This window comes from Triticum aestivum, chromosome 6D (genome assembly GCF_018294505.1).
Source record: "Triticum aestivum cultivar Chinese Spring chromosome 6D, IWGSC CS RefSeq v2.1, whole genome shotgun sequence".
NCBI lineage: Eukaryota > Viridiplantae > Streptophyta > Magnoliopsida > Poales > Poaceae > Triticum > Triticum aestivum.
In genome coordinates this window covers 477,014,545-477,027,046 of record NC_057811.1, presented here as the reverse complement: position 1 = coordinate 477,027,046, position 12,502 = coordinate 477,014,545, and the positions used below count along the sequence as shown (strand labels likewise).

The following is a 12,502-nucleotide window of genomic DNA, read 5'->3' as shown; positions in this document are numbered from 1 at the left end:
AAGTTGTTGAACACGAGAACAGCGTATGCATGTGACATTGCAAAGAAAAAAAGGGACGACTCCCTCCGGAAAAAGACTTATAAATAATTCCTTCTGAAGCTGTAACATATGAACACTATCTCTTTTAGTGTTTAAATTATCAACTTGGCATCTCAAAACCTGACGGACTGCACACTTCAAAACCTGACAAACTGGAGCATGCATACCAATACTTGCAAGCAGCAGCGTACCAATTTTATGCAGAAGATCAAACAAGAACAGCAGCAGTAACAACTCAGAACTAACTTACCATATACTGTTGCTCGCAAGACCCACGATTTCACAACCAACCGACAGAGGCTAATTGCAATGAGTTCTTCCAGTTAAGCACCGGAATGTTACATTTCTTCTTTCCTGTCTTTACGCTACACACACACCACCTATCAAGATACATACAGTTCCTTCCGCAGACTCGCCGCAATCAGCCCTAAACAGCTCGACCGCGGCGGGCAACCAGCCAAGCTACTCTTTCCTTATTCGCCTTGATGGAGGTACAACACAATCGACAACAACTCATTCTATGCCTCGACTGATGGAATATCAATTTATCTGGAGAAGAAGAAAAACTATCTAGGCACATCGGCTTTATTATTATTATTGTTACTTCCACAACTTGACGGAGTTGTCATGGCTCGCAGAAGCCACCATACCGGTTACCGGTGATTGTGCCAAAGACGCAATCAGACCATCGTGCGCCGGTACCGTCATGCTTTGGTTCTTTACCATGTTCCATAGCTCCAAAGACTGCACCGACAAAAATGCCGACAATAAATTTTTAGTGAGTATAAAAAAAAAGTCACATCAGAGTTTTAGTAGCATATGGCTAAATACTCCCTCTGTAAACTAATATTTTTAGTGAGGCGAAAATGACTAAAGATGTTCATTGGCAAAAATAATACAAGGGTGCACACTTCACAAAACAATTGGACATAATCCTAATGCAGAATATTAAATTTAAAACTCAATGGAAGAGCAAGTACTACCTGGTAGCCTCCAATCACCAAGAGATTGGGATAACTTGGGTGGAACACACAAGAATGGAACTTATTTCCATTTGAGCTGACCTCATGAATGCACTCTCCTGATGATACTGACCACACCTTAACTAGATCCTGGCTGACAGACGCAAGGTACTCCCCAGTGTTATCCCAGCACACTGACTGCACGTCTGTGTTGTGGCCCTGAGATTATAATCAACGCTTAAGTTTCATGATTACTTGGTACAATCTGATTGATTACAAGCACCGCCGCATTAAAAAAAATCCCAATGATGAGGGATTTGGAATGTGCATTTGCGGAGGCAATAACAGAAAACATTGCAGATAAACTTCTCATGAAAGAAATGAAACAGTGCAACATCGATGCGTTTGTGTTGAAAAACAGACCTGCAGGGTGTACTTTTTGGTATGTGTTTCAACATCAAATATGGAGACAACACTTTCACTAGCAGCTGCGAGAAACTGTCCGGTGCTAGGTTGGAAACGAATTTGAGCAGTACCACCCTGTCCAAAAAAAAGTAGTCAGACTTACAAAAAGACAGATTATTCAATCACATATTTTTTGTTCATTATATAAGTTATTAAGAAGATTTTCAGGGGCCCTAAAGAAGAGTACCAACCTTTATGACACGAATACAGGAATGCTGAGCCACGTTCCAGTATCGGATTTCACCATTGCCATCACAAGAGCACAAAAGTTCCGTCTTCTTTGGATGAAAATCTAGTGACGTAACACTATAATTATGCCCAGTGAATGTATGCTGCGAGAATGCAGGCTGCCAAACAAGAAATTCAAGTTTCAGGCAATATACAAAATGCAAACATATATACATACAGCTAGTTCAAAATTCAGGGGTCTGATGGTGGCACACTTAAACAATCGCCACATAGTGGATGCATTCACCTCTGATAGTACATTTGTATTATGCTCTAATTTATTTTCACAATGCTCATGTCTCGTATTATAATCTGAGTAACGAATTATACGGATAACTGAAATAACTTCCACCACCGTTTCCCATACTCTAGTAGTAGTAAGCACAGATCAGTACTTAGACACAGTGTGCTTGAGCATATAGTGGCTTATGTTGCTATACAAGGCAGTGAGGCATAGCAAATTTTTAGCACCCCTGAGCAATAGTTTGTCAGCATACCATGGAGTGCAATATTGGGCAAGATTTGGCGAAGCTCACTGGAAAACGGATTTTGGTAGTAAAAATTTGAACTGGACAAACTTCTTCTGTTTTCTTGAATGGCTGCGAAAAAGGAAAAGCACAAACTACGCCAAAGAGATGAGCAGCTTGGTGCCGTTGCTTGTTTGTTGTATCGCTTGGTCAGGAATCCCATGACCGTATCTGCCTAGCCTTGTTTTCTAAAAAAAACACTGAAATGTTGGTATCACAGCTTAAAAGCGTGAAAATAGAACATGCCTTGCATGAGAGTCGAACACGGTATCTACTGGTTGTGTGTGGGGGGTCTTGCCACTAGGCTAGCTGCATTGAATAGATACCAGTATGGTTGGGTCCCGTTCATACAAAAAAATTAGAACAACTTTTGAGTTTGATTCACAAAATTCGAACCAACATTTATGAATTTCCAGAAAACTTAATCTTGTTCTAACAGATATTTTTTGCTGGCACATACATAAACTGATGAGCGTAACTTACATCTGTAATGTTCCATAGTTTAACTGTTCTGTCAAAAGATGAAGTTGCCAGCTGTGTAGAGTTAGGTCTGAAACGGACATCAGTGATAATGAGACTATGCTCTTCTGGTAAATACTGTGTCTGGAAAGTCTCCATATTCCAAAGTACAGCCTGAGAGAACAAAAATCAAGTAAGGAAGCACACCCATAAACACCAAAGGCAAGCAGGTTCCACTCTTCATAGAAAAAGGCTCATTTATAGCATGGCAGTTACTCGTACCTTTTTTTCATGTCCAGCACTTGCCAAGATCTTGCCGTCAGAAGAAAAATTGCAGCAGACTATCTTGCTGTTGCTTGTTCGCCAACAGTTAACCTCACTGAATGTAAAACCTAAACAAAAAAGGGTATGTTATGTATGTGATGTTTGCAAATACTAAAAACATCATAAGTGCTACCTTTTGAAGCAGGTGGATTAGGTTCTGTTGGGCTTTTAAGTGCAGCAAAAATATCCCTTGCATCTCCCTCATCATTGGACAAGAAAGATTCAACATTGTCATCCAATGAGCCAACATCACCAAAAGGTTCAAGATCATCCTGTTACATAAAACAATAACCTTACATATCTAACTGGCATAGAATGGCTGTAAGACAAATCCAGCACAACATATTAGATGAGAAAAGGTAAATGAGCTACCATTTGATTTGAAGAGGATGCGAGCCCAGTTCCATCCGCACCATACATCATTAAATTTTTTGGAACATGGCGCATATTGCCAGCTACTGCAAGTCCTTCAGGTGTATGTGTGGATGGAGTTGACGGTGGAGAGTTGGCTGAAGGGCCCACCGTATTTCCTGTTCCAGTACTATTTGCTGGGCCTGACGATGTAGCTTGCTTTCTTTTTCTGTTGTTCTGGAGATAAACAATTAAACATAGTTACATAACACCAAGCAGATATAATATAAGATAACCATGACTACATCACAAAGAAGCAAATTTAAAGTAAATCATGCATTCAGATATCTTTTTATGGAAAATCAGTCCACTAGTCAGCATTAATTAGTTCAAATAGCTGAAACAAACAATACAAGGAAAATACATTTGAGGTTAACAACATGTTGAGCACATGAAATGTTATGGATATGGATACTTGGGATGTTAATTGCAGTAGCCGCCAGTTAGTTCGAAATAGTACAACAAAATCTCTACTCTCTACTTTTTCTACACCTATAAAAATCTGAGTTGGTGATGATGGTGTGCCTGCCATCTTTCACCAGTAGCCGTCGGATCTAGATCTGACGCATACAAAGCAAACTGCAGCAGTTTTGCAAAAAGATGCCCGACACTTGTTTTCATATTTACAAACAACTCCTTGTCTCTCACAATCAGCCTTAGCTCTTCCCCACCACATCCAGAAGGCCACGGAACAATCTGTTGTGATGGCCGCTGCCGGCGCCATCCACCCCCAATCTTGGTGTTCCGTGCAATGCGCGGGCATCTTACTAGTTTTTTTCCTATAAAAGACTCAGTTGGTGATGATGGTGTGTCTGCCATCCCGTCATTTCTGACCATCAGATCTGCATCTAACGACTGTGAGGTAAGTTGTGGCATTTTTGCAACAATACCCCACTTCTCAGCTCCAATTTGCAGAAAACCCCTTAGTATCTTGAAACCAACCACATCCCTTCCTCACCTCATCAAAACAGCCTGAGGAATATATTTTGAGTGAAACGTAATAAATTTTTAGTGATATATATATACCAAAACTAGAGTGTTTTTCTTTCAAGTTTGTGGACATGAATTATTCTACTTTGATCCGTTGCAATGCACTGGCACATTGCTCGTAAAGAAACAAAATCGAAGGTCAATAACTTGTCAGGAAATCACCCCACACATGTGCGCCCAAAAGAGGAGGACAGGGGATGGGGTGGGGCGGAGGTGGGGAGAGGGGGAACGGAGACAAACATGAAATTTGAAACTTTTAATGCCATGGAGTTTACTTAGATTTGTTTCAATGGAATAACTAAGTCGACAAATTCCATAGTCATCTCCATACAGATTTTTCGTGATTGTACTCCCTCCAGGCATTATTTCCAAGAGAACTGTTCCCAAGGAAACCAACAAAGAAAAACAATACTGTGCCAAGTGTCTTTTCCTGGGTTGGGCATGATGTCAATACCTGTTGCATTTGCTGCTGATTTAGCTGCTGCTGTTGCTGGTTCTGCTGCTGCTGTTGTTGCTGCTGAAGATGTTCCTGTGATTGCTGAGAAGATGTTTGCTGCATCTGGATAACTTTCCGCCATAGTTAGATTCCAGCCGTATACAGCTAAATAAAATAACCTCTTAAGACCAAACTCCATGTAAGGAATAGAAACTTCCAGAATAGACAAACCTTCATGAGATATTCTTGGTCTGCTCTAATTTTTGGTGAACTTGATTGCATTGGGGAACTAATGCAGCCATCAGTCCCAGCAGGTTGTCCGTCTTTACCATTCATGCCACCCCTGGTCAATGTCGTAAATCTGCGGGGGTCCATATCCCCATAATTAGTTGAGTTGTTAAGGTTCCCTTGTACTTGAGCCTGTGCTAAGAGTTGCTGTTGCTGTTGTGGTGACATAAGTTGGAACTGTGACTGTGTTGAAAGAAATGGCTTCTGCATTTGGGCACCTATATTTGGCCGAAGTTGGTCTATTCCCTGTAAGATGATAATTAGATTCAAGAACATAGTATATGGAGGCAATAAATATTTGGAGAACTTACAGTTAATGGCCAGCCCTTCAAGGGTAGACCACTCACTCCTTGGTTCAGTCCTGTTGACAGGAAAAGACACCTCACCACAAAAGCAGAATGAACAAAACGAGAGAACGATAATTTTCATCTTGAGAACATTTGCTAAGTAATATATCACGTTATATCCAGGAGATAGTCCCACCGACTAAAAAACCTCAGAAAAACAAATTTAGTATGGCTTCTATATTCATTAGCCTTTAACTTTATAAAGCTATTGCACAAATTTACTCATGCTACACAAAGATAAAAGGAAAGTTAATTAAGAGGGTTATTGGAAGTCCATCTACGCCATCATACAATAAGCGTAATAGGTTACTATCATTCAAAATGGTGTTTATCAGGATAGAAACAAGAGATGGTAACGATGCACTTTGAAGCATAAAAATTGCATAAGCTTTCATCTAGAAATTTGGTTCCCGCAATTCTATGACAAAAAGACAGGAAAGACAGCAAGTTTGACACAGCAATGCATTTCTTGCCAATTGCTGACTCTAAAAAGGAAATCAAGGAAAGCTACCTGCACCACCTAATCCAGGTTTTTGCTGAATTATTCCCTGTCCGTATAAGGAAGATGGATCCATGGGCATAGATCTTTGGGCTACACCCATGTTGCCTTCACTCTTAATGTCCTGTTAGAAATCAGAGTATTCATTTCAGTGACTAATGGAAGAAACTGTGAACTAAAATAAAACAAGAAGGGGTGCTGTAACCCACAATTGTTTGTTGATTCCGAGCCTGAATCTGTTGCAGCGTAGTAGATACATTTCCAGGATTTCCAGGAACTAATTGCCTGTTTCCAAAAAAAAATGTTTTAGTGAGAATAACAATAACACACGAATACATAATCTGTCTTCTCTTTTTGAAAAATCTATCAAAAAATTGGGCTGAGATCTGGAGGATCACCCTGTATGGTTTGTTGCAGCCGACTTAAGAAGAGCCATCCTACTAGCATCGATAAGCTGCGATCCTTCGGAGTCCATTGGATGAGGGTGCTTCAAGCGCTCTTCGTACATCTTAGCAGCTAAAACACTAGCTGTCGATGGCCCCAGAATGGCATCGGAGTTTAGGCCATTTATTGGACCGTTAAGCGAAGGGTGGCCTGAATTAGTTCGCTGCATTTGAGCATGCCTTTGTTGGATGAGTTGCAATTGTTGCATCTGCATCTGCTGCTGGTGCTCTCTCGCTTTTATTTGTTGTGCCTGTATTCAAAGAAATATACATGGCGTAAGGATGTCCTATCAAAATATGAACTCATGCATGGTGAGTGACTACGCAAATTGGCAATTCCCAATCTACCTCTAGGTAAGCTGCTGCAACCTCCGAATGTTTCTCATTTGTCCTTGCAATAAATATATCCCAAAAGACAGACCACCACTCAAAGAGAAAGCCCCCAGGAGCATCAATTGCTGCATGACAAGTCAAAATTAACCACAGTGGTATTTGGATGAGTCTCCTCTACATCTATAAAATAATAATAATAATAACAACAATATGATTAATAAAATGAATGAATACCACATGCATAAGGTGTTGGAAGGTATTAAAACGGCACACAAGGTACTAAAACAGCAACTGTTTCTGTTTCACACCATTTCCTAAGGATATGACTAAAATGGCAATATTCTGTTTCACACCATTTCCTAAGGATATGAGTTCAATTCCCATGTATGGCATTGTTTGCCTGTCCAGTATGCTCATGTTACTAATTTTACCTTGCATGTGTGGTGCTGTTTTCCACTCTAGTTCTCTTTCCAGATGTGAACATGTGCCACTAGCCATGTGGTAGATAGGTCCCTTTAGGATACGTGTTCATATCATGATATAAACTAATGTAGATTCTAGAAGCTGTGCGCATCCAATCCTGCTATACAACTACAGTACCATTCAAAATAGGTATGCACCCCATGGCAATGAAACTGTAAACCGTTATTACTTGAGAAACTAACAGGTCAAACTGTACTTTCTTAATTTCTATTTATACGTTGTTTACTTCTTTAGTAGCGTTCAGTAGAAACATGACTGACATGTGACAACTCTCAACAGCTTGTGAGAAGGTGCATCGTCAACTCATCTATATAATATATCTGAAGAACTCACACGTATAATTAACCCTACTAGACATAGTAAATCTATCTGAATCTTCAACCCAATTTAAGCAAAACAGAACACACTGACATGATCCAAATCATCACTATGGGAAATAGCAGCGAATTGAGAACTAGACAGTAGCCTAGTGCCAAGGGTCACAGTGGTGCACCCTGCGCCCAGAGTTCGAATCCCGTCGGAAACGAATTTCTGACGCCTCACTCGGGTGGGCTTCTTCTATAAAAATATGTCCAGGATGCTAGTGCCCATGGATCTCTTTTTTTTGGATATAACAGCGAATTCATCCGAATCACCATCAAGAAACTCATTACTGTATGGTAATGCTATCCCAAGATAATTCGTGTTTGCTGTATGAACAAGACCACAAAAGATCCATGCAGTTCTGCTTTGCATGCATGCACAGCACAGCACAGCACATCCATACAATACATTCATGTACTCCCAACAAAAGACGCTAACAACCAAGTAACTGAAATACTCCCAACAAACCAGATCAACACAAGTTAGTTATAAGCCACCGGGCGCAGGTATAATAAATTGTAGCCTTGATCAAGTAAGATGAGTAAAAGCATGCAAACAACATCCAGAACACAAATGCACCACAATTACCGCCGTCCTCGCGATAATGATAGTTACTGAAGACTATTTACACAGCTCAGGGAATGACTCCCCCGAAAGCCATGCGCCCAGCGTGACCTCAAAGATCTCAAACCTCTCTTGAAATTTGAAAATATTCCACCTCATTCAGCTCGAACCCTCAAAATTCCACCCCGTGTACCCAGCAACCGTGCTGAATTTTCCCCCAAAACTCTGCAAAGCCACCTTCAAGGCCTTGAACTCCCTGCCCTGATTTGGCACAAAACTGCCCGCTGGGTCAATTAAGATGAGGAATTCCCAGCCCTACTACTTAGCTAGCACGAACCCACCATTACACTCGAATTCTCAGAGCAACCTAAGCTGAGAACACTGGGAAAGTGGCAAACCACTCCGCATTCCGAATTCACGTCCCCACCTACAGACGCACACCCCTCACAAACCAACCTAACCCCAGAAAAACAGCACGGGGATTCAGACAGCTAAGCGGCAGCTGGGGATGGATGCTCACCAACTGGGTCGGCAGCGACCTTCCCCTCCGCCATGAACGCCTTGGCGGTCGTCTGCAGGTTCCGCTTGAGCAGGTAGTCGTAGATATACACATCGAGCCTGCACCACCACCAGCAAAAAATTAGCCAAAAACAGAGCAGCGAAAAACCCACCCCCAAACAACACATCGAGGGAGCGAGGGAGGAAGGAAGCAGCTCGCTCACATCTTATCCGCTTCCCAATTGCTCTGCGCCATTCTGCAGCCACGAGAAGAGCCAAAACAGCGGAAATCAGTCGGGGAGGCGGCCGAATCGGGCGCCAATTCGCGGGGAACGAAGGGATCAGAGGCCACATTACCGGCTGGGGGCGGTCCCGCGGCCCGGGGCCCCGGAAATCCCGCGGAAATCGGGCGACGGGGCGGCCGGCGGGAGGGCCGGTAATGCTCGATCGGCGGCGGCGCGCTGGCGGGGGCAGGCGCGCCGAATTCGGAGCGGGCGGCCGGCGGGCGCGCGCCCCGAGCGCTGGCGAGCGGGCGGGCGAGCGAGCGAGCGGGTGGCTGGCCTCGGGTAGCACCACCGCCTCGGAGCAAGAGAGGAGAGGAGTAGAGTAGATGGGACAGGGGAGGGAGACAGGGAGCGAAGGAGGGGGGAGGAGAGGGTGTGGGGGTGGGGGTGGGGTTTGATCCGCGGCTCGGAATCGTGAGCCGGGTTCACGAAGGTTCGGATGACAGGCGGGCGCCGCAGTGCTTTTTGCAGAACCGCGCCCCGGGAACCTGCTATTTCAGTAGAGCGGCATCCTGTTTGGCTTGCTGCCAGTGGTAGAACACTAGGATACTATGACAAAAATGATTGTTGGAACAAGAATGTGTCAAACAACCTCAAGACTATTTCTGTCCTATGGATCCCAAGAAATATTTTGATATATGGTTGCTTATTTATATATGTGTAATATTCGCATTTAGTCGATGCACTCCGCTCCACCGCCCCATGTCACGATGACATCGAGACCGAGGTGGGAGAGACGTGGGAGCGCTTGCCGGCGTCGCGCGCCAGTGCGTCTCAATAAATTTTTTGATGTGAGGCTAGTGCATCCTAGGAAATACATTTAATATGTGGCTGCTTATTTATATGTGAAATATCCACATTTACGTCGAGGCATGCAGCGTCACCTCCAGGCTGTCTGATCGGATCATGAGCCGGATGTGCACCCCATCGTTTCGGGTCAAGATGAAATCGAGGCTGGCGTAGGAGACCTGGGAGCATTTACCGTCGCGCGCCAGTGCATCGTAGATTTTTTTATGTGTGGCTGCTTATTTATATGCGAGATATTTGCATTTACGCCGAGGCATGCGATGTTACCTTCGGGCTTCTGGTCGGATCATGAGTTTAATGTGCACTCCACCATCCTAGGTCACGACAACATCGAGTCTGACGTAGGAGACGTGGGGGCGTTTGCCGGCACTGCTCGCCAGTGTATCAAAAGAAATATTATGATACGTTCATGCTTATTTATACGTGAGATATTTGCATTTACTTCAAGGCATGCGACGATTGCCTCCAGCCGCGAAAATAAAAAGGACTAATTAGAGGAGTGCATGCCAAAGTTAAAATGTTGGAAGACCTCATTTTTTACACACAAAGCCCCCCTACGCCCGTGCTGGCAATACGCAGGGAAACACAGGGACCGCGAGGCGAATCCGTCCGACTAGACTCGGAGCCGAGGCGGCAGGCTCGGAGGCGTGGGGATTGGAGCACTCGATTAGGCTCGGATTACTATGGCGCTCCCGGTGCGCCGCGCCGAACAGCAAACACGAAATCCAGCCAGCCCAGCGCGAGCAAATGATGTGGCGGCGCGAGCCGCTGGACCCGTTTGGTGTCTGCTGTTTCGCCAGGGGATCCGTGAAAGGGCGGGGGCGAGGTGTGGTGAGCTTTCACAGTGACGATGTCCCGCGTGTCCGGGATCCCATGCGGCCCGCCCCGCTGTGGCCACCTCTGTGCCCGCTGCGCTGCGTGCGTGTCCTCGTGTGCAGTTTTTCTGTTCGGCTTTTGGTTTTAATTCTTTCGTGCACGTAAGGGAGGGCGGGGAAGCTAGCTGTAACGCAGGTGGAGCTTTTGAATGTGCACGTAAGGTAGGCAGAGCTGTGTATTGCCCTGATGCAATTGATGCCGGTGGTGACGTACGTATACATACAGCCTTTTAACGTACGTACGTACGTGTGAGAAGGTCACCACCAAAAATATAGATAAATGTTATACTTTGTGTATTTATCAAAGTATTTCAAACTATTCATATTGTATCAAAGTAAGCGAGGTGGTATTTGCTTAACGTCTTTCAAACTATTCGTATTGCAACCTGAGAAACCTCGATACACCCATCCATAAAACTGTTGCATTGCAAGGTATAGATAAATGTTATACTTTGTGTACGTGAGGCAAAAGGGCGCGATGCCAAGAGCTGACTGTAAAATCAGTAACTGTAAGTAAGCTAAAACAGAATGAAATGAAGCCATATCAAAAAAATTAAGGGGGATACATATATAACAGGAAGAATCACCAAAGAACCAGTTGGAAACAAAGATTGTTCACGTGCACAAAATGAGAAGCCACCAAACAGCATACAAACATAGAAAGCACACTTCACGATAGATTTAACACCAAATATCATAAGCATAGAGTGTGCGACAGCACGGGGTGGCTTAAAGACGATCCAGAAATTTGCATAGGTACCTAAAGTCTTAGCATAATAGAAACGACAACATGACACATCCAAAATAAAGTGCAGCATATGTACAATAAGTCCAGATCATTTCGATAGGCATAGCGGTAGTTACTCAGTAGGAGAACCGGCTTCTAATAGCGCGACCTTTTATCCAGATGCCCTTCCAAGCGGCCGCTCATGTCTTCCATTTGGTCTGGAAGATCTCCAACAGAATACCCACGGCAACTGCATTTCGAATGTGCACAGAGAAGTAGTGCATATATCTGACAGCAAGAAGCCAACCTCTAGCAAGCTCCTTCTTATTGGTGCGTGACTCCTTTAACTCCCGTGCAGGCGTTCGGCATGGCGCTGCTGTCGTTTGGACGAAGCAACGTTTAAGTCTCTGACAACCGTGTTGGTCATATCCTCTAGGTATCTAACAGCCTTTATGGCAGCAGTATCCTCAGCAGTCTCGTCGTCCATGCAATAAAGTCACGGCACGGAGATGTCGCTGATTGGTCCAAGATCCAAGGTAGAGGTGTCGAAAGAGACAGTTACACGAATTGTGCCATCCTTATGAACAACACGATCGTATTGGGATGGTGACAGCAAAAGGTGTGCTAAAAGGCTGTCAAGAACCGTCCTGTGCGGGATCCTAAAAACTCGCTGGGTATCCTGCAGTGCACGAGAACACAAAACATAAGGTCATCATGGAAACTGGTCGTGGATAAATGCAGTCATAGTGATGAAAAGGAGATATTATGTATCTAGGTTAATCTAGTTGTTACAGAGCATGTCACAGCCAGATACCATTTAGAGACGGAAAGATACCATGATCATATATGTTGTAGTCTGCTTGTCAAATACATAGGTACATCAGTTAGCAACACATGGCTAAACGAATGAGCTTCACAAGTACAAATCCATTACAAACCAAAGCACTAACTGTAGAGTATGATTGTTCATAGACAATAAGGTGAGGCCATCCATGAATGGTAAAATGGAACACAACATTATAAGTAACATGGCATATGAAAAGCGATGCTAAGATAGAAGGGGCCTTTCCATCCAACACGCGATGAAGACCAGTAATTAACATTTACTTTTTGGATTGGAGGATGATTCTTTGAACTGAAGATGAAAAAA

The 12,502-nt window shown here is 43.8% G+C and overlaps 1 protein-coding gene across 1 annotated transcript; it reads right to left on the bottom strand.

Annotated features, from left to right (window-relative positions):
* Positions 1-267: 267 nt before the first annotated feature.
* LOC123146092 (transcriptional corepressor LEUNIG_HOMOLOG) lies at positions 268-9,292 on the bottom strand. Its single transcript, XM_044565679.1, has 18 exons — positions 9,017-9,292; positions 8,884-8,916; positions 8,682-8,779; positions 6,767-6,876; positions 6,374-6,669; positions 6,185-6,260; positions 5,988-6,099; positions 5,441-5,490; positions 5,073-5,375; positions 4,860-4,964; positions 3,377-3,592; positions 3,138-3,276; positions 2,963-3,072; positions 2,705-2,854; positions 1,658-1,813; positions 1,425-1,541; positions 1,023-1,220; positions 268-783 (listed from the first exon to the last, which is right to left on the bottom strand). Exons 2-18 carry the CDS (start codon positions 8,913-8,915, stop codon positions 640-642), a joined length of 2,412 nt encoding a protein of 803 aa, XP_044421614.1. The 5' UTR covers position 8,916; positions 9,017-9,292; the 3' UTR covers positions 268-639.
* Positions 9,293-12,502: the final 3,210 nt, after the last annotated feature.

Coding starts and splice junctions, on each gene's coding strand:
- LOC123146092 (XM_044565679.1), bottom strand. CDS start 8,915: ATGGCGCAGAGCAATTGGGAAGCGGATAAGAT. Junction 5,491..5,987: donor ACCTGGATTAGGTGGTGCAG/GTAGCTTTCCTT, acceptor TCCTGTCAACAG/GACTGAACCAAGGAGTGAGT. Junction 1,542..1,657: donor CCTGTATTCGTGTCATAAAG/GTTGGTACTCTT, acceptor TTTTTTGGACAG/GGTGGTACTGCTCAAATTCG.